Source organism: Lutzomyia longipalpis, chromosome 4, assembly GCF_024334085.1.
Source record: "Lutzomyia longipalpis isolate SR_M1_2022 chromosome 4, ASM2433408v1".
In the NCBI taxonomy this organism is placed as follows: domain Eukaryota; kingdom Metazoa; phylum Arthropoda; class Insecta; order Diptera; family Psychodidae; genus Lutzomyia; species Lutzomyia longipalpis.
In genome coordinates, this window is record NC_074710.1 from 18,101,578 (window position 1) to 18,122,254 (window position 20,677).

Consider the following 20,677-nt stretch of genomic DNA (forward strand, 5'->3'; position numbering starts at 1 on the left):
AAGCATAATTAATAATAAAAAGGAAATAAATATATAGGCACATATTTATTTTTGACGAGGTAAATTGGAGCAAAGCGCGGGGATTTGTTGCGCTTCGCGCACATTTTAGAGAGAAAATAAATTATGATGATTTAAAGGTAGATTAGGGCCACTTATCAATCCCAAAAGAAAAATTTGTAAAGAGAAGAAATCATTTTCATACGACATTTCAGGCGCCAAATTCAAAAATTCTTATAAAATGCATGACTTATATGGGGGCTACTTGAAGGGGGGCTTTGGGGGGAAAATGAATACGGCCATCTGAAACCGCCTGTTATAAGGAGCCTCTGTACCAAATTTCATCGCGATCGGACAAACGGTGTGGATTTGTATAGAAAAGAAGGAACGACGATTACCAACAAACAGGCCTTTCTTTATTATATAGAAGATAATACATTCTTTACTTGCCTTTAATTGAAAAGAGTATTTTAACATAAAATATTACTGTTAATTGAAAAACTAATTTAATCAATTTTAATTATTTGCAAGAGGAGTTCTTGTGAGTGATATTCTGAATGTGAAGAAGATATTCATGTTCACTTTTTCTTTTTAATAAAAGAAGTAATAATTTGTAAGTTATAAGATTTTTGGTATTATGGGAAATATCTTAAGAAATTTTGACATTTTATTTCTTTCTTTAATCAGATCTTTGGATGAACATTACTTTTCCATTGCTCTTTAAAGCTCTTTTTTTTATCGTTTTTTTTTAGAACAAAAAGTCTTTGTTTTCCTTTTTGTTGAACAAAAAAAGAAAACGGTGAAAAACACCATCTATTAAAATCTTACAACAAATTTTAAGTTGTTAGAAAAGAAAAGAAAAGATTTTTATCAAAACCGATCCATAATTCTTTAAAAATTATAAGCTTAAATACATTCATGAAATTAAAAACTTCTTCTATTAAATGGAATGAAATTCTCGAGCCGTGGTAAGAAAAAGAGAAAATTCTCTGTACGGCTTCGTTTTTTTTACTTGACGAAAGAAAAGGATTTCTAATGATTTAAAAACCAAAGATAATGTATCAAAATTATCATTACTACTTTTTAGGAAAAGTTTATTTAAAAAAAATATGACTCTTATGATATATTATTCTTCAAATTACTGCATTTTTCCCATTCTTATTATTTACAAAGATGTTAAGATGGATAGATAGATTATTTTACTCATCTCATGAAGGGTTTCCAACCCCCTATTGCATCAATTTACATGTGCATTAGAAGAATGAGGTGACCCATAAGAGAAAGAGAGAGGAGAACCTAGCCAAATACAAACTCCATATTTACCAATATCCTTTCTACATTATTTCATGTGAAAACGTTGTCCTTTTGGCTTGTAAAAAATGAAAATGGTCCACTAAAACTTCCAAATTACCAGAGAAAATAAGAATGATTTAAAATATTTTATATCAAAAATTTACTTCTTTTATTAAACACCCCCTCCTTAAAATTTTGTTCTTTATAGCCAAACTTAAATTCTTGCAAGAGATACATGAGAAATTTAAAAAAAATGAAAATATGTAAATAATGAATTAATGAAAATAAAAGAAAAATGATGAAGGTTCAGAACCATTAATATATTACTATTAATATACCGTAGAGGTCCTGTATTAAAAATATTATTTGATGAATGTGTATGCAGCAAATCTTTATTCAACACATCCCCCCCTCCCCTAAAGGTCCATTTTTTAAGATGAATTAGCGCACCTCAAACTCTTGCAAGAGAGACATTGCAAATGAAAAGGAATTTTTAGGAAATATTAGAAAAAATGGCATTGTTGAAAAAATGTTGCCATCTGCAATGTATAATTTTACCATTAAAATCACCCACAAGAATGGTAAAATAATAGTAATAATACACACCGTGAAATATTTAGGTAGAAAGAATTATTTTTGTACTTATTTTCCATGTGAAAGAATAAAAATTAACAATTATGGCCATCTTCAACATGTGACCATGGGCTGCAAAACACTTGAGGCTCATGCCAAGGATCTCAATGAACTCCCTATAACCCAAAGCGATTTTATTAATATTTTTATGATATTCAGCAATGACGTATAAGAAATGTTGAGAAAATATCAAAGAAAAGACATTGTATGTCCATCATCCACTCTGTCCACCATCAGAACACTCCCCATGGCAATTTGTGAGACATTCCAATGGGAATTTATTGGTAAAAAGGGTAATTTGGGGAAAAAAGAAAATTCGGTAGCGGGATTAGATCCCTGGACTGTAAAATAGAGAATCCAGTACACCATCCACAGGGCTATTTTGCCATACAAGATACCCAGTGCCAGATTGATTAAAGCTTTCGACCCAGACGCTTGCAAATTTGTATTTGAGCTAGAAATGACCATGGTATTTGGTTTGTAATGGATTTGTGGCACTCTAGGGCATGTACCTCGATGGTTAGTGAGGTCATGCAGATCTTTGGTTCGTGTTGAAGATGGTATTTGGCAAGAATTAACAAATTTATTTTTTAAATTGAATTAATTAAATTTAATTTTACTTTGGGGTTATTTGTGAGTTGATTTATTTTACTTTTTGTCAATGGTAATTTTAAGGGGTGTTGCAGATGGAATTGTTAATAATATTTTGTCAGCAATACATTTGTTTTGAGAGCTCTTCTAAAAATGCTTTTCAATTGTATTTTTGAGCTTGAGGTAAATGTAATGTGAAATTTCACTTCATGGACCCTATGAGGGGATGGAAGAATCAATGTTAATTGTTGTGAAAGAATTAAATTTCGAAATTTTCAATGCTCTCTGCAGCCATGAAAATGATGTTAAAATAAAAATCATTGCTGGCACAAAAGTTTTAAAACATTTCCAATTGCAACTCTAAAACTGCGAAAAGTGACCAAATTGCAGTGAAGAAGCTCCAGATCCTCGAATTTACACCCAAGGAAGGCACAAAACATTTCTTCCTCAAGTGTTAAAATTGTTACCATCTTCAACTTTCACCAAATAATTTTTTTAAAATATTTATTATGTCTCTTTTTATGTTTAATGGAAAAGACATGATAAATTAAAAAAAAATGTTCAATTGTGCCATCTGCAAATACCCAAAAAACCATGGTCGTATTGTGTTTATTTAAAAAATATTTCCGTTAGAACCGCAGAAATCACAAAGGCAAAAATAGTTTTCAATAAATATTTTTTACGATAAGATTCCTCAGGGTTGTTGTTGAAGAAGAAGAGAAATTTCCCCAATATAAGATTGGAAAATGTCTGTAAATTGTCAATATGTTTCTTTTCCTTTTTAATATTATTCATCGGCAATCAATTACTACATTTATCAATTTTAATTTCTTCAAGAATTGTTATCATTGAAGAAGAAGAAAAAAATCACCTCAAAGTGTTATTATGACATTGGTGAAAAATGGCAATAACTTATGGAAAAGAAGAGGAAAAATTACCACCCACCACATTTACCAATTTATTTATGTAATTTCTTTAAAAATTGTTGTCATTGAAGAAGAAGAAAAAAATCACCTCAAAGAAAAAGAAGAGAAAGATTTACCACCCACCACAATTAACAAAATTTCATTATTTTCTCCCATTCCTTCAAATAGTTGAAGATGAACAAAAAAATCACCTCAAAGTAATACGAAGAAGTTGGTGAAGAAAATGGTAATTATGTATATTAAAAGAGATTTCCATCAGCAACAAACCACCATTAAAACATTAAACATTAAAAGAAAATGTTGGAGATGAAAATAGAAATTTGGTAAAGAACAAAGAAATGTTACTATGTATTATACATTTAACAATAAAAGAAAAAAAATGTCCATTCACCACTATTAACAATTTTAATATTTTTTTCAATTAAATAAATAATAATTTTATTTATTTATTTAAAGGAAAAAGTTCCCTTTTATTTGTATTTTCTTCAAATAGTTGAAAAAGAAGAAAAAAATCACCTCAAAGTAATATGAAGAAGTTGATGAAGAATTAATTTGTATTTTCTTGAAAATTGCTGAAGAATCCACATTTACCAATTTTATTATTTTCAATATAAAATAAATTAAATTTCTTTAAAAATTGTTGTTGTGGAAGAAGAAGGAAAAATTACCTCAAAATAGAAAAAAAATTGCAATAAATATATACATATTGCATTGAAAGAGAGGAAGAGGAAAAATTACCATCAGCAGCAATCACCCACCGCACACATAAAATTTCCCTTTAATTTGTATTTTCTTCAATTTTTTGAAGAGGAAAAAGAATGGTAAATGTTGAAAAATATATATAGCAATGTCCATCGGCAACCACTTGACCACTCATAGTTAACAATTTTGCATGAATTTGCACCGAATGAGACACGTACGGGAGCATTGGAGAGGTTTGAGAAAGAAAATAAATTTGTTTTGTTGAAAAAATGTACATAGCATAATTGCATGTGCCATCATCAACCACTAAAGAATGTCCAATTGCATGGTCATCATCGTGGAGAACCCAAATCCATTGAATACTGCCACGAAGAAAGCATGAAAATCCCAAAATTCTCCCCAAAGGGATTTTTCCACTGTACGGAGACACATCTGCCGGTGCACCCTGTGAGCTGTCATCGCAAAATGGCAACAAATGAACAAAAATCACTGATTTTTCACAAAATGCAGGAAAACTCGTATTTAACGTTGTCGCACAAGAAAGTCGTGTATGGACGAATTGTACAACTCCATGAACCCCATCTTATGGTATATGAACCATCCGCATATATATATTTATTCTTGGAGAAAAATGCAAATGTTCGAAAGAAGCCCCTTTTTGAGCCCCATGGGGTGCCCCCACAATTTTGGTCTCTTCGGACCACTTGTAGCCCATCTATCTAGCTTTCCAACGATCCCAAGCTCATTGCAATCCATCAACCCTAGACCGAGATATTGGTCAAAAACCCAAGACATGCCAAAAGCACAACACCCACGCATATCTGCAGAAGGAGGGCGCATTGGCACCAACCCTCTTGGGAGGTATTCACCTTGGCCCATAGCTACCACCTGCCCGAAGATGGGCCAAATCGAAGACCCATCAGCTTGGTCATCTCCTTGTTAGTATTAATTTACTGATTTTATAATACCATCTGAATGATGTTTAAGCCGCTGAATTGAGCTATAAGATATAGGATGAAATTTGCTTGTCAGATAGTCTTAAGATTTCTTAAGGTTTCTTAAGAAAAACTTCTCTCTTTGTTTTATGTTTCTACATCCAACAAAAAGTTAACCCTATTCACCCTGTTCAACTACAATTTGTTCTAAATTCTTCACAAACCTCAATAAGTGTCTTATTGTTGACAATAAAAATTCTTTTTGAACTAAAGCACACCCCTTTGGAATTAATACGCCCCTTCTTGCATTCTAAATCCTTTTATTTCTGTATTCTTTTGCAACTTTTCGAGCAATTTCAAGGACTTTCATGAACAAATTCTCTCTGGTTTTTCTTTTTATAATCAATTAAAGCCACATTGACAGTGTGCTGAATTTGATTTAGCACCCCGTTCTTATTCGGCTTTCATAGCAGCAGAGCTACCAACTCAACAATGACGGTGCCGTGATAGAAAGGATGTTATGCACAATACAAGGGCGAAGTACCTAATTGAAGGAAACGCAGAAAACAATTTTAACCCACCCAGTCTTGTAGGGAATCAAAAAAGGATAAAGAATCGCCAAAAATATTCACCATTTTCCACTGGGGTCACAACGAAAAAAGGCAATAAAGTTTTGTAAAAATTCAAAAAAATTGGCCGCCATTCGCCATTTTGTTCATTTCAATGCATGAATCATATGTTTCAATGCTTCGTCATGAGCTTGTCTATGAGAGTTTGACATTTCATTCATTTTTTTTTGGGAAAAAATAAAAAAAATTGCGTATTTTTTAGTTTAATTATCGTGGTAAATGTGTTTTACGTGTTGATCGAGAGTGATTTTTATATCTGAATACCTGAAGGATGAATTCCCGCACAGCTTGTGACCGTCTCAGCGAGCACATCTCTCGTTACAAAACAAAGCAATCCAAAAACAATGGTCGTGGATCGTCTTGAAGATGACTTTTTCACGAATTGAGAGATCCTCTGCGCTGGAATCCTTTGCGTTTCACACCACCACGACGGACAAGATGATGGATTGCTGGTTTTGTGATTCCCTGGATGATGTCACGCAAAACCTTACGATGTTTCTTGGCACCACCTTTCCCAAGACCTTTTCCACGACCAATGATGTGCTCGCTGAGACGGTCACAGGCTGTGCGGGAATTCATCCTTCAGGTATTCAGATATAAAAATCACTCAATCAACACGTAAAACACATTTACCACGATAATTAAATTAAAAAATACGCAATTTTTTTTTATTTTCTCCCAAAAAAAAAATGAAATGTCAAACTGTCATCAACAAGCTCATGACGAAGCATTGAAACATATGCTTCATGCATTGAAAGAGACAAAATGGCGAATGGCGGCCAATTTTTTTGAATTTTTACAAAACTTTATTGGCTTTTTTCGTTGTGACCCCAGTGGAAAATGGTGAATATTTTTGGCGATTCTTTATCCTTTTTTGATTCCCTACAAGACTGGGTGGGTTAAAATTGTTTTCTGCGTTTCCTTCAATTAGGTACTTCGCCCTTGTATTGTGCATGACATCCTTTGTATGTTCAAACAAAGGGTTGAAGAGCGCTGGGTATAAATTAAGGGTGGACGCCGAAGGGAACTATGTACTGTACATAATCGTCATTATGTGTAATTTATAATTATTTCGAATTGTATGTGCGTTGAATTTTTTGGGGAAAAGGTTTCTCTGTGAGAATTTTGCATGCACTCTCATGTAATTATATACAACGTTGAAGTTGAACAACTGTTGTGTGGGGCAAAAGATGTCAAGAAGGGGTGAGAGTGGACGATTTTCCTTTTTTTTTCATTCTTTTGCAACAAACATCAAGCATAAAGAGAGAGTGAGAGAGAGGATATGAGGCGAAACAAGAGACCACCATCATTATGACGACGACCCCTCTTCTATAATGCTTTATTATAAAATTTCCTCCGTTGATTAATCATCCTCCTCTTTCCTCTTTTTTTTCTGTTTGGGCTCAACTCATTTTATTATATATTTTGCCACTCAACACACACACACACCATGCCGAATGCCATGGAGATTGCGACATGATGAGGAGAGTATGCGGGGGTGGCGGCACAAAGATGGCAGAAATTAGCATAATTGGGAGTGAAGAGTTGAGCGTACCAGAATATAATGAGATCAAATGATATTAAGTTTTTGTCGCGACACTCATTTTCACAGCACGAAGATGCCAAGTGGTGGACTTGAAAATTTTATTGCTGAATTATTCCCCCCTGCCTCCCCCTCGCCCCGTACATGCTCACACTTAATCCGCGGACTTGGTTTCGCGCTACAGCATCCCTCCCGCCTCCATCCTCCTTCAGCAGAGAACTCTCACACAGAGATTTGCTAAGAGAGAGAGAGAGAGAGAGGAGAGAACCTCCAAAGAGGCACCCAAATGGACTTTAATCAGAATAATTAGAATACAACAATGACAGTTTGTCTCCTCTCCTCATCTCGCGCCCGCTCCCATTTTGCGCCATTCTCGTAACCACATTTAAATAATTCTATATAAATTGTAACTGGTTTGTGTGTGAGAGAGAGAGAGAGAAAAGTATGTTGTGTATTATATATGTATATATGTTAAGTATATATTAATACGAAAATTTCAGCTTAATCTGATTTACATTTAATTACAATATGCTCAAGAGCGTACAGGGAGATGTGGCAGCATCAGAAAAACCATCAATAAGCGTGATGAATCAAAGAGTCTTCTCAGTCTTTTCTTTAGAGTTTTATTATATTCATTCTTTTCAGCAAGTTTTTAATTAATTTTTCGGCTTAAAATTTATTTATTCTAACCGATTTGTTCAATAATTAATTTTTTACAAAGAATTTTCTTGCAGAAATCTTTCGAGAAATATTTAAAAGATAAGCTGAAAATTACATAAACTCCCCTGAATGGAAAAGTAATTGTCAGCAACTTAATCATTGCGCTCAATATTTATTTTAAGGTACTTCCAGATTGAAATTTTGTAAATATTCTATGTTATTGTAAATTATTTAATTACGCGAAATAAAAACCCAAAACTCTGAATTTTTTTTAATTAAATTTTCTGCTGAATAAGCTTATAAAAAAATCTGCTGAATGTAAATTATGCTTTTATAAATAGCTAATTCCGCTGAATGATTTATCATCTGAATATAAATTCGCAGAATTAAAAATCTGCTGAATAAAAATTCCAACGAATAAGTGATGGACCAAAAAATTCCGATAAATAGAATAATACGTTAGTGAACATTGGGTGAGAATGAATTTTCTGCTGAGTAATAAATTTGCTGAATTTTAAAGCTAGAGAGACGATAATCAGAATTAAAATTCAGCAGTATAAGAAATTTTTTTAAAAGAAAATTAGTTGAATCAATATTCTATTGAATATTTAGTTTGTAATTAAAAGTTTTCCTAATAAAAATTCAGCATAATGAGAAATCTTCTAAATACGTTTTTCTAAATAAGTTCTATCTGCTGAATAGAAAATTCTGCTGAGTAAAAAAATCTGCTGAATATACAACGAATAATAATTCAGCAGTATGGAAAATTATCTAGGTAAATGAGAATTCGGATAAATTGAAAATCTTCTGATAAGATAATTCTTTTAAAATAAATTGTTCTGAATAAATATTCTGCTGAAAAGAAACCTTTTGAAAAAAAAATTCTGCGTCTGAAAAAAAATCATATCAATTGAAAATCTTCTAATCAGCTGAATTATAACAAAACTCTCACAAAAACCTTTTTTTTAAAAAATCTTAGAAATTAATTAGAAAATGCTGATTTTTTTAAGCACTTACAAAAAACCCTAAAATCTATAAAATTATTAGCCCCTTGACTTGTTCCAAAATGTGCATCAAATGGTTATCAATTTCACTTTGGAAAGCAGTTCAATTCAATCAGTTTTTTTTTGTAAGCCAAGTATATCGATTACCTCCCTACTAGGGGGCTTCGTATATCCTGCAAAATACACCATACCTGCAACCTTTTGTTACACACACAGCAAAGTATGAAAAAAAAAACATTTCTCCGATAAAAGCAACTTCAAAACGAAATTTGTCGACAAAACATTTCAGTTTTATGCGTCAGCAAAACATATAAATTGGCTACGGTTTGAACGAAATACGCCAAGGGACGGTGAGGAGGGGGTCTTATTATGAAATTAAGCACATGGGCAGGATGAATGAGTAAAAAAAAAACCAGCCTGCACCGGAAAAATGCAACAAACGGCCGGGATTGTACATAATATGGGGAGGTAAAAATCGTTAATGCTCTTTACGATTTCACTATACCTCATTTATAATTATGCCTTTTTTGTGTGTCTCGCAGCACAAAAAAATTAAACCCCTGCCGTGTGTTTTCAACCTCCCCTTGTTTTTCACCCTTTTTGCCAAATAATTTCCCACACTTCCCTTTTTTCGGGAACAGGAACATAAATGCGTTTTTTTTAACAAAGGATTTTCGTCATTTTTGAAGCTTTATGTGACATTTAATTGAAATAAAAAATTGTGGGAAAAAAAACCAAAAAGATTTAGAATTTTTCCTTAAGATTAACCTGAAAATAAATTAAATAAAAAAATTTTTTTTTATTTTCAAATATTCTCACATGAGTTGCTCAAAATGAAGAGCCTCCTTTTTGCAACTCTCAACCCTTTTAGTTGGATTATTTTATTTTTTTCCAACAGCTAATGAAACTTATGTTGTGTCCAAATTAATTGCACGAAAGGAATTTTAGGTAGAAAAAAAGCCCCTCTTTGAGCTCCTTGAGGGGAAATATTCGTTAAATTCAAAAACTTGACCTCGATGAGAGATTTTCTTTAATTTTAACCCCAAGAATGAGTGTAAAGGGAAATTATTGTCGAAGAATCACGCTCTTCTGTCAAACTCATATCAATTCAACCCTTTTTTCGCACAAATACTTGAATCTCCTCATTTGAGCCTTACATTGCACCCCATACGTTGAAATTTCAATGAATCCTTCTCGCCTGGAATTTGCTATAAACCTCACACTAAACTCTTCGTCAAGGTACTACAAAAAGGGTGAATAGGCTCAAAGGAAAACTAACAAATGGGGGTGGGTGGCTTTTGTTTCAAGTCACGCAGGGAATCCAAATTAGAACATTTATTTGGGCTTGATTTACTGAGAAATTCAGCAAATTCACAAATAAGAAAAAAATCAATGAATTCGCAAATTAATTGCAAATTGCACGTCAATTAGAAAAAAAAACTCCAACGCAATAATCTTGAGAAAAACTCAATTTTAATTTCCTCGAAAGGTTTTTCTTGGGAATAATAAAAAGTAAATAAACTATGTTAGTACAATTTAAATGAGAGAATTGATTAATTGTACTCTCATGTGCAATTTGAGCTTTGTGAAGGATTTATTGTTGTTGTTTTTTTCATTGCTTCCATCCCATTGCTAAACAAATAAAATGTTTCACTTTCAAGGATTTTTAGCCTTCTCCTCACTGATTTTTTTAAATTAATTTATTTAATTACATTTTGTTGTTTATTTTATTACTTTTGGTGCGTATTCATTGCAAGGGGAAGGGTGGATTGAACGTATGATGAGATAAATGATGTATTTTTCTACTCCGTGCATAACTAGCTTAACTCAATGGTGAAACATTTAAATTTAAAAATTTACATGGCTAAGAAGTGATTGTTTAGTATTTTTTTTTCTTGAAAATTAACAAAAAGTCGAGTTAGAATTATTTGCTTGGAGCTTAAGCTTCTTGTTTAACCCTTTCGCGTGTTTAGGGTCATACGTAGACGCAAACGTGAAAACTTTATTTTTCCAATTATTTATTAATTTAGTTGTTTTTCCAAGTTACAAATGCATATCAAATTCAAGCAAAAGAGGCTAAAGAAGACGTTTTGAATGAGAAACGTCCTCTGGTTAAGAAACAAAACGTTTCTTATGTGTTAAAAATAATTTTTAAATGAATATTTGAAACAAACTATAACTTCAACAATTTTTTTATAAAAATTATCTAAATTCTTACAAAATTTGAGCAACTTTTTACAAATTATTTTTTTACTTCTTTTCATTCTTTTACAATTTTTCTTGTAATACTTTAACAAAAAAAAAATCGTATATTTTAGAGAATATTCAATGCTTCATTACTGTCCTAAATAACCATCTTCCGTGTGTCCCTCTTATCCTGCGTGGAAAGCTAAAATTCATCAATTGATAAGATCAATAAAACGAATAATAAAATTTTGCCGAAAATGAACTAAATGCATCCCCTTCGATTTTTCAATAAAATCAAAATATTTTTCTCCCTTTTTGTGTGTGAGAAAAGTCGCGAATCCAACCCCTCAATTTATGTATTTTCATATCGTTCTGTGAAATCCATCGATAGGGGATGGTGCGATTTTTGTGTATGTATGTAGCTCTCAATGAGGCTGCAAATCAACCCCGCCCGCTGTCAATTGGCGAATATCGGATTTCGCAGAGGAAGAGAGAGTAAAAAAAAATATTACGCCATTACATTTGACGCTCGAGTGCGATTAATTATAGGATTTTTTTTCTCGCGCATAAAGCAACCCCCAGAAGGGTGTGAGGGTTGAGTGAGACATGGGGAGGGGGTGGATTTTCCGGGAGTACCAAAAGACCAATGAAGCCTCGCATTGATTTCTCTCAAAATCTTTGAAAGATGAATTTTTCTTTTTCTTCTTTTCTCGGTGTGCAGACGAGTCGGGATGCGAGTCTGATATGGCAGAGGGTTGCGAGGAAGCAGCTGAGAATAGCAATAGTGGCAGTGGTGAAGCCATTGCGATGCTCGGGGGCACAGTAATGCCCTGTGAATCATCATCGGGACCCACATTGGGTGTCATCAAGCGCGAACTGGAGTCCATTCAGGCCAATACCAGCAACACCATGACACCATCATCCACATCCTCATCCCCGACCATTCTACAGCAGCAGCAGCATCCAATCAATCTCAAATCAGAGGTGAGTCTCATCCCAAAAAAATTCTCCTCAAATTAATCACTTTTCCCATCCCTCCAAACACCGTTAAAAAAACAACGACGAAATGATCAATCATTAATATCTCGCTCCGCGTGCGTGATCAGAATTTATTGACGATGATACTTTTCCCTGACTCTCTGCGCGTCATAATTTGCATGAGGCAATTAATTGTTAAAACACCTTAAAAATTGCATCGTATGCAAAAGAGGTCCAGATGACGTGATAATGGACACGAAAAAATATTTAAAATAAAATATCTTGAAGAATTTATGTGATCAACACTTGAATAATTTAATTTTGAGAAATGACTCCGATGGTGTCTTTGGGCTCTCTTCAGTACCATTCTGTTGATTAAGGAGCTTTTAAAGTACTACGTGGAAGAAATAAATAAACTAAACTTGGTGTGTTTGAAGAAGATTTTTAGATTAATTGGTTAGCACGCTTGAGTTTCAACAGATAAGTTGCAGGTTCAAATCTCAATTGATTTATTTTTTTTAATACTTTTTCTCTGCATTTTTTTAACAAAATTTTGTTGAAAAAAAAATTTTTTAGAATCATTGTTAAAAAAATACTTTATTTAATAAATATTAGACTTATAAATAAAACACGGGTAACAGGACTTTTTTGCAAAATATAAAATATATTTTTTCAAGTCGAAATTAGAAATATTTTAATAACATTTCAACGCAGAAAACAATCAAAATTTTCTTTTAAATAAATTATTCCACAAATCCTTTTAAATAAATCATTTTAACGGTTTTCTTTCACACTATTTTGTATTCAAAGAATGAATTTCTGAACAAAAAAAAAACATTTTTCTTGTCTAAAAAATACGATGTAAGTTCAAATTCCCTTAAAACCCTTCTTAATCTCAAGATAAAGAGGATGTCGTGGTTTGAACAAATGAGGGGTGATGTGAAATTTTCCAAAAATTATATCCTTAAACTTGTACTTAAAATTAATGTTGAGCTATTTGACAAAGTCCAGAAGTTGGGACGAATATCCCAGCCAGATAGCTCCGGAATCCCCCCGTTTGCCCACATTATTTTCCAAAACTCAAATTATTTATGTAAATCCTGTGTTGGGGGTGGGGGATGGTCACTGTCCGACGGACAAACATTTCTTGGTCAGAATGACGGCAAATCCTGCCACTTAGTTATCTCCTTTGCCACTACTTCGCTCTGGGTGAGGAAGATTGAGTGCGGGACGCAAAAAGGGAGTTCATGTGTGTGAGTTTATGTGGAGAAGGGTCAAATGAATTACTCTTCAAAGAAGGGCGGTGGGGGGGGGGGGAGAGGATGTTACTTAAATCAGTGTCTTTCCCTCCGACATTTCCCTTAACCCATATCCATCAAGCAAACTCCGAGAAATCTTGGCAATCTTCTCATGGAAAATCATCTTTGCAACAAAAAAAGCCCAGAAAATGCGTTTGATCTGTGCTCTGGGTGTCCCCCAATTTTCAACAAAGGGCAGGGGGTAGCAGAATGACGTCGCCACGCACAAAATGTGCTGCTATTCATCAAAATCCAACGTCACAAAGCCCCACCCACCACCCACCAATTACAGGCACGTGAATTCATCAAAATATGTAAATTTTGCATAATTTCTCATTTTGAATTAGCCGATTAAAATGATTTTCAAGTGCACAAATGCACGACTCAATTGAGCACGTGTGTTATGCGCCACCACTTGCACCACCACCCTGCCACCCACGCACCCTCAAATCAATGCCAATGCAGCGCACTAATTATCCATTTTCGCGAGCAAGTTTTGACGCTCAAGACTTGACTTTTACCACCTTTTTCCGCCCCAGAGACTCCCCCGAAACTCTCCTCTTCCCTTTTAAATGGGGTAGGGAGGTAAAATAAATTGCTTATGTGGAGTCAATTGAGCTTGAATTTTTTCCACCAAGCAGTGTGCGTCATTTTTAGCACCACTAACTCCAATGGGTAATTAGCAGTATAATTCGCTCATTGGAAGCGCACAAGAAATGCCTAGAGGGCTCACAAGTGGTTGGCGATAAGGGGCCCTCTGCCTCCTCATACTTATAAGAAATTAGCGTTTTTTTTTCCTCTCATTTGCCAGAGATTTGCAAAGTGCGATACGCAGTCAGTGTGACCACGAAAGGGGAGAAGGTTCCACGAAGAAAATTCACAAATTAAATGAAAATTTATCTGAACAAAAAAGAACATTTTTCCTGACGAAAAGGACATTTTTCTGATCAAAAGAAACTTCTTTTTATACGTTAATATTCATTGAATTTACATTAAGAAATAATTTCAATTGACCCCTTCTGTGGGGTAAAAAGAATCATAAATCAATGCATAACTTGATTGGAATTTGATCGGAAACTCATGAAGGATCTGGAAGCTGAAGAAACTCTTCTTAATTTTTTTTTTCATTAAATTTTGATTTAAAATTTTTCTGACGAAAAAATCGTATTTTCTGATCAAAAGATCATGAAATTTTGGGTGAATTTGGACAGATGTGATTTTTAATGTAAAAAAAATTAAAATTTTCAAATGAACTAGACTCCCTTTGCAGCAATTTTCGCACTATGGCTCCATTGGCATATAAAATTTAAATTTAGTACATGTACTAAAATTCGTTTTTTTTTAAAATTTCATATAATTCTGTAAAAATAACCCGCATGGAAAGTGTATTTAATCTAAAGCTTATAATTTAGACATTAACTCAACAAATCAATAGATTAAGTAAAATTTGTACTAATATGTACTAAGTAATCAATATTGAATAATTTAATTCACATTTTCCCCTTAATTTTCTATATTAACTACCTTTTGACATTTTGTTATTTACGCAAAAAACTTTTGAACTTATTTTACTTTAAAATCAATATGTTTTAAAAATTTAAACGTAAATTCTGTACTAAAATATAATTTAAAAAAATAGAATATTCCCTTTATATTTATAGAAATTTGCATATAGCTGGTACTGTGGCAGAGTGCGAGAAAAGGGATCTTTTTGTGTGGAAATTTCGAACGACTTAAGTACCCATCTTATGGCACCTTCTGAGGCGACCGTAGGGCAAGTTCAGGGGTCATGCGGATGGGGGGAGGGGGTTTGGCCACCCTTTTCACCCCCAAACTGCGGTTGCCTGCCAAACCAAACAGACTCCAAAACGAGAGTGTTTGCTTTCCACATATTCCAAACCCCATGCTATATATTTTGGAGTATTAATAGTGGTCAGTTTGTACATAAAGTTATATATCTCGGACATGGAAGGCACCCTCATGTTCCACCAGCACCTTCCCCCGCCCTGAAAGACATTCTTTGGGGGTGAAATATGTGGTCTTTCTCCCCATGGATACATCATGTGCAAATGCGAGATGTCTAATGTGATGTAAATGGACATTTAGTACAATTTTAGTACATGTTTAGTACACATTTAGTATATTTTTAGTACACTTTTAGTACAAACGTTTTTTCTCCGTTTTTTATTTCTAGAATTTTTTTAAAAATAATTTTACAACTGATAAAATGAAGAAGAAATTGTAAAAGTAATTTAGCACGAGAGCACTCATCCCCTACTTTGCGCGCTCAACCCCCTTTCTGCAGGATGTTTCCTGGGAACTGAAAGGGTGCGACATTTCCAAGTACTCCGCCGTTGAATTTTCCATCAACCCCTCCCTCGCATCCACCACCCGCATAAGCATTTAAAGCTAATTTTCGTATTCATAAACACGCCCGTAAATTTCAAGGTGGACTCACTCACAGTATGGAGACGAAGAGGTGCAAATGCGGCACAGAGGGAAACCTCCCTCCCCCGTCACACAATTTTCCACCCTCATAAAATGTTCTTAACGTAAGGTTTTGCCATTAAAATTCTCCAGCAATTGTCACAATTTTCAACCCAAAACATCCCCCCGCCCGCGCCGGAGAATGTGTGGCAAATTATTTGTTAAAGTCTCATTGGAAAAGGTAGAGGAGTACTTAAGTGCTTCCTCGTTTGTTACTTCATTAAATGCTCCGAGTCCACCGGATTTAAGGTTTATTCATTTTTTGGCACATTCTTTGTGCGCTCTTCACAACCACAACTCATGAGTCAGACTAATAAATTGATGTATGTATATTTTAGGGTGCTCAAAGGTGGTTTGTTTATACCTTGGAGGGGTTGCTCACTTTTTGGGGTTTTTTTTTTGTACAGTAAAATGCATTGATTTGTGTTTTTATGGGTACATTGTGTGTGTTTTAAGGGGCCGACAATTGTCACAAAATGCTGAGATTGTTAAAATTTTAGTTCGAAAAGATAAAAAGTAAAACATCGCTAGAACATAAATTGATAAAAAATTAAAGAATTTTTAAAATTGAATTTCTAGTCATTTCATTAATTCTCTCTGCAAAAAATTCAAAAAAATAAAAAATAATTCAAGTATCACTTTTGTAGAAAATCTTATTTCTATTTTTTTGATTTACTGTTAATGTCAATATTCTTGTTTTTTTCTTTGGCTTCATTCTTCCTTGAGATTCATTCTTCAAATAAAACACGTTTGTAATGAAAATCAATTATTCCTAATTTTGTACAATGAAATAATTTGAATTTGACAATTATTGCTCTCTTGACATTGAATTGTCAATGGTATCTGTCAAAAATTTGACAGGAAATAAATTTCAAAAAAATTTTGAATTGTTAACTGACTTATTCAGTTTAAAGTTTTTTTTCTGTCTTTAGTTTTGTTTTTTAATACATTTTAGAGAAGAATAGTAAAAATAAATTTATAAAATTGGGAAAATGAACTCTTTTTAACGTTTTTGTCATTGTACTTCCCATTGGACACAAAAGGGTTAACCCTTCGCAAAGCTCAACGGATTTCTTCTTACAAAATTAAACCCTTAAAAACAAACCCAAGAGAAAAAATAATTTTAAAAATTTCCTCAAGGCAAGGAGAGGCTCCTTCTTGTTGTCCTGCCCCCCCCCCCCTCTCAATGTTATTATATAATGTCCAAGAGAATGGTTTGCATATCAAAATTTTCCTCTTGTACTACGAGAATATTGTGCAACGAAGGCAATTTATAATGAAATTTCCATCAAGTTCTTCAGGGTGTGGTGGTTAGAAAATATCCATCAACTTCTTTGGTTGCATTTTGCGGGTTTTCGGGCGCAAAACTTCCCCAACTAATATAGCCGTTCATAAACATCATCCTGCTTCAGGAGGAGGGTGGTGGGACCAAATGGGTGAAAGACGACTCTGTGTGAGAAACTTTAAACTCACTACCATCGTCCACTTACCGATATTGGTGATGTTTTCTCTCATATATGCCACATTGAGGGGGGTGGGGGTGGGGGTGAGGGGGTAGGTAGGTGGGTGGGTGTATTAAATGTAAAGCCACACATTGATGGATGGACGGTAAACCCATGGGTTTCTCTTGTAATAACAGCAAACTAGCCCGCAACATCAACAACAATGCCTTTCGTCCTACATTTTAAGACGTAAGGCGGCCACCAGGGTACTACTTTGGGGTATGGAGGAGGGGGGAGAGGGTGTGGGAGTAGAAAGAGGGTGGGAGCTTTTGGAAGAGATGCTGTGGATGGTTTGTTATTTTACGCTGACCATTGTCCACCCACTCATGTTTCTACTAAACCACCTACCAGCCCCCCTTCCCCTCCCCACTCCCCACCAGGGCTATACTTGGGACAGTATAACCATAAGGCCAATGGGGAGTTGGTTTGAGAGAAAACATACCAGAATCTTCCGCCTCTTGCTCCAACATACATATAAAGAGTAAGAGAAGATTCTAATGAGTTGGAGTTGAGTTCCGGACTTGCACATCTCTCAAACCTTCCTTTGGGTGCTTGAAGCGAGGCTAGGGGGGTGGTTGAAGATGTGTGTAGGGCAGGAAAGGGTGGGGGGGGGTAGAGCGGGGAGGGTGTATTATTAGAAGACAAACGGAAGGATGACCAGCGGTGTTAGTTAGTTTTAGTTCCGTCTTACTTGTTCTCCTCCATTATTGATTAGACAAACTTTATGATCTCATTATGTTGAGAGAGAGCCCCGACAAAGTTCTTCCTTTCTTCACCCCCTCTCCCCCCCCCCTCCTTTGTCCACCTCCCTTACCCCCCTCATGTTCTAATTTCCTGTACTGGGATTGGGTGTATACGCCGGAGGGATGCGACGAAGCAAAACTGACCACTATTCGTATAAAGGTTGGACGTCTTCGTCTTTCTCCTCGCATATATATAAATTTGCTACAATAATATTCAAACATTATATACATACATAGTTAGAATGCAAAGGAGGGTTGATGAGAAAGTTTCTTCAACACCGGAGCTACATATACATATAGCACAGAGAATATACATATCTCCCTCAAAGGCACCCCCATTGCCACATACTAAGATGATGGACATACAAGTCAGTACTTTGGAGCGTACCACAATGGAGAATAATTTAATAGATGGAGCTCAATTAATACACCCGTGTGTGCCTCGCAACCCGTCTGTCCGGCGTCCTAATGGGGGTGAACCTTGGGGGTGTAGAGGCCCTGTCGATGGGTGAGAGAGTTAATATAAATTTACAACAATGGACTCCTTCACAGCTATATATGTAGTTCATCCTCAACCCTCAATTTTCTCTCATTCTCAATGTCCAAGAATATTCATCCGGCCTTCTGTCCATCAGTCTAACTCAAGACCCTTTTTGCAAATTTTGCAGTAATTTATCAACCTTCGCCACAAGATGGAATTTCTCTCCGCAGAAAGAAGGTTCTTAGATAGAGAGAAGACACCTTCTCGAATACATTTGGCCCAGAATCCTACCCCTTTCACAAGCAAATTCATTTTTAGATTTATTTCTGAAGTATTTACTTCAGAATTTGTTAAGGAAATTGAAGATAATTAGATAATAAATGTTAATATTTGAATTGTATTGCATGTAATAATGTCAAATATTAGAAAAGAAATGTCAAACGTAAGAATAAAAATCAAGTGTTAGAATTAACGTCAAACTTATAAAAATAAAAGTCAAAAGTCAATAAAATAATGTTAATAGATAGAAAGGAAACTTCTACTTGAGAGACTGTTAAAAATTTAACTTTTTGACTGATTTTAATCTCCTTGGTAACTTTGAAGTCAGTTTACAAAATTCAATTTTTTTAAAAATTTATTTCTTGTCAAATTTTTGACAGATACCATTGACAGTCCAATGACAAGATAGCAATAATTGTCAAATTCATATTATTTCATTGAAAAAAATAGGAAATTGATTTTCATTACAAACGAGTTTTATTTGAATTAAATTAAATTAAAAAATTGACAGTTAATCAACTGTCAAATTAGTAACAAAACATAGATTAATACAGTACATTCTCGTTGAATTTCTCTACACTTTTCAATGGAAAATTCAAACGAATTTTGATATATTTTTACTTTAAAAAAATTGATAACTGATTGTATGTAGATATTTTTGAAAGGCATCCCCAATATGGCAGGTGTCAAGCAATCTAAGGGCTGCCAACCCTTTGACATGAGCCCTTTTCAGCTAAAAAAAAAAAGAATAAATAAAAATCTACACACCATTTTGACCTACATTTCACCTTAAAACAAACAACCGCCAAAAAATAATGTTGCTAATTTATGAGAATCAATCTCATTAGTTGGCTTATCCACACACACACAACCCCTTCCTGCCTCTGGCTGGCTTCCCTCAACCAAAAACCAATTCATCCTCCCACCAACCCTTTTCTTCTTGCCACCCTGTAAATGAAATATGGAGCCCATCGTGCGAGAGTATCTCCGGGAAGCTTCTCATTTACATTGGCAACGCGGGTGGCAAATTGAGCCCACCCCGTATGGGGCAATCCACCCACCTAATTTCACGCTGTCTCGCACCCCAAAAAGCACCAGGATCGCCACACACACACATCTTCCTTCCCCATGTTAGTTAATCCACTCAAACTGATACAGATGTGCGGGGGAGTGAGGGATGGAGCTGCACGGCACAACGTGCGAAACTATTTTGAGGTGGCTTCAATGTTGGGCAGAGCATTGGGGTGGTTGGGGTGACATTTTCGGCACTCAGAAGAGAAGCAGTGTAAAAGGGGTTCGGGGTGCGGAACATTGTCTAAAGGACAATTTATCACGCTTGACTCGCTACTAAAACTTAAAATAGCCCCCAAACATTTTGTACTAATATCACCACCATGTAATTATTGCCATCAACGTGCTTCCACGTGCTTTTCTGAAGGGTGTGAGGATGGGGGTGGGAAAGCTGATGGAGAAGCCAGACAGCAGAAGCTCGATATTATGCTTTTTTTGTTGTTTAAATAAAACATTAATAACATAGATTGAGGTAATTATGCAAAATGAGAGTTTTGTGGCAATAGATGGCGTTGTTTTCAATTTAATCTTTGGAGGCTTTTGCTGGCCATTGTGGCCAAATCGGTATTTAAATCGTCATGAAATAAAATCTATTTATTTATATTTAGCGATATGTTTAGGGATGTTCAATTACCTGAAGTTTTGTGAAAGAAAACTTGGAAAAACATTTTCTTTTTTAGCGAAAATTAAGGTCAAAGTTTCAGGTTCGAATGGATCCTTCAAGGGTTAAAAGAACTT

The 20,677-nt window shown here is 34.7% G+C and overlaps 1 protein-coding gene across 6 annotated transcripts in view; it reads left to right on the top strand.

Moving 5' to 3' along the window:
- LOC129795343 (POU domain, class 6, transcription factor 1) overlaps positions 1-20,677 on the top strand; it is a 174,011-nt gene that overhangs the window by 54,972 nt on the left and 98,362 nt on the right. For all 6 annotated transcript variants that reach the window (XM_055836561.1, XM_055836558.1, XM_055836559.1 and 3 more), the window contains exon 3: positions 11,822-12,084. In XM_055836561.1, the coding sequence (XP_055692536.1) occupies positions 11,845-12,084 (240 nt within the window). In that variant the 5' untranslated portion in view covers positions 11,822-11,844. The remainder of the gene's footprint in view (positions 1-11,821; positions 12,085-20,677) is intronic.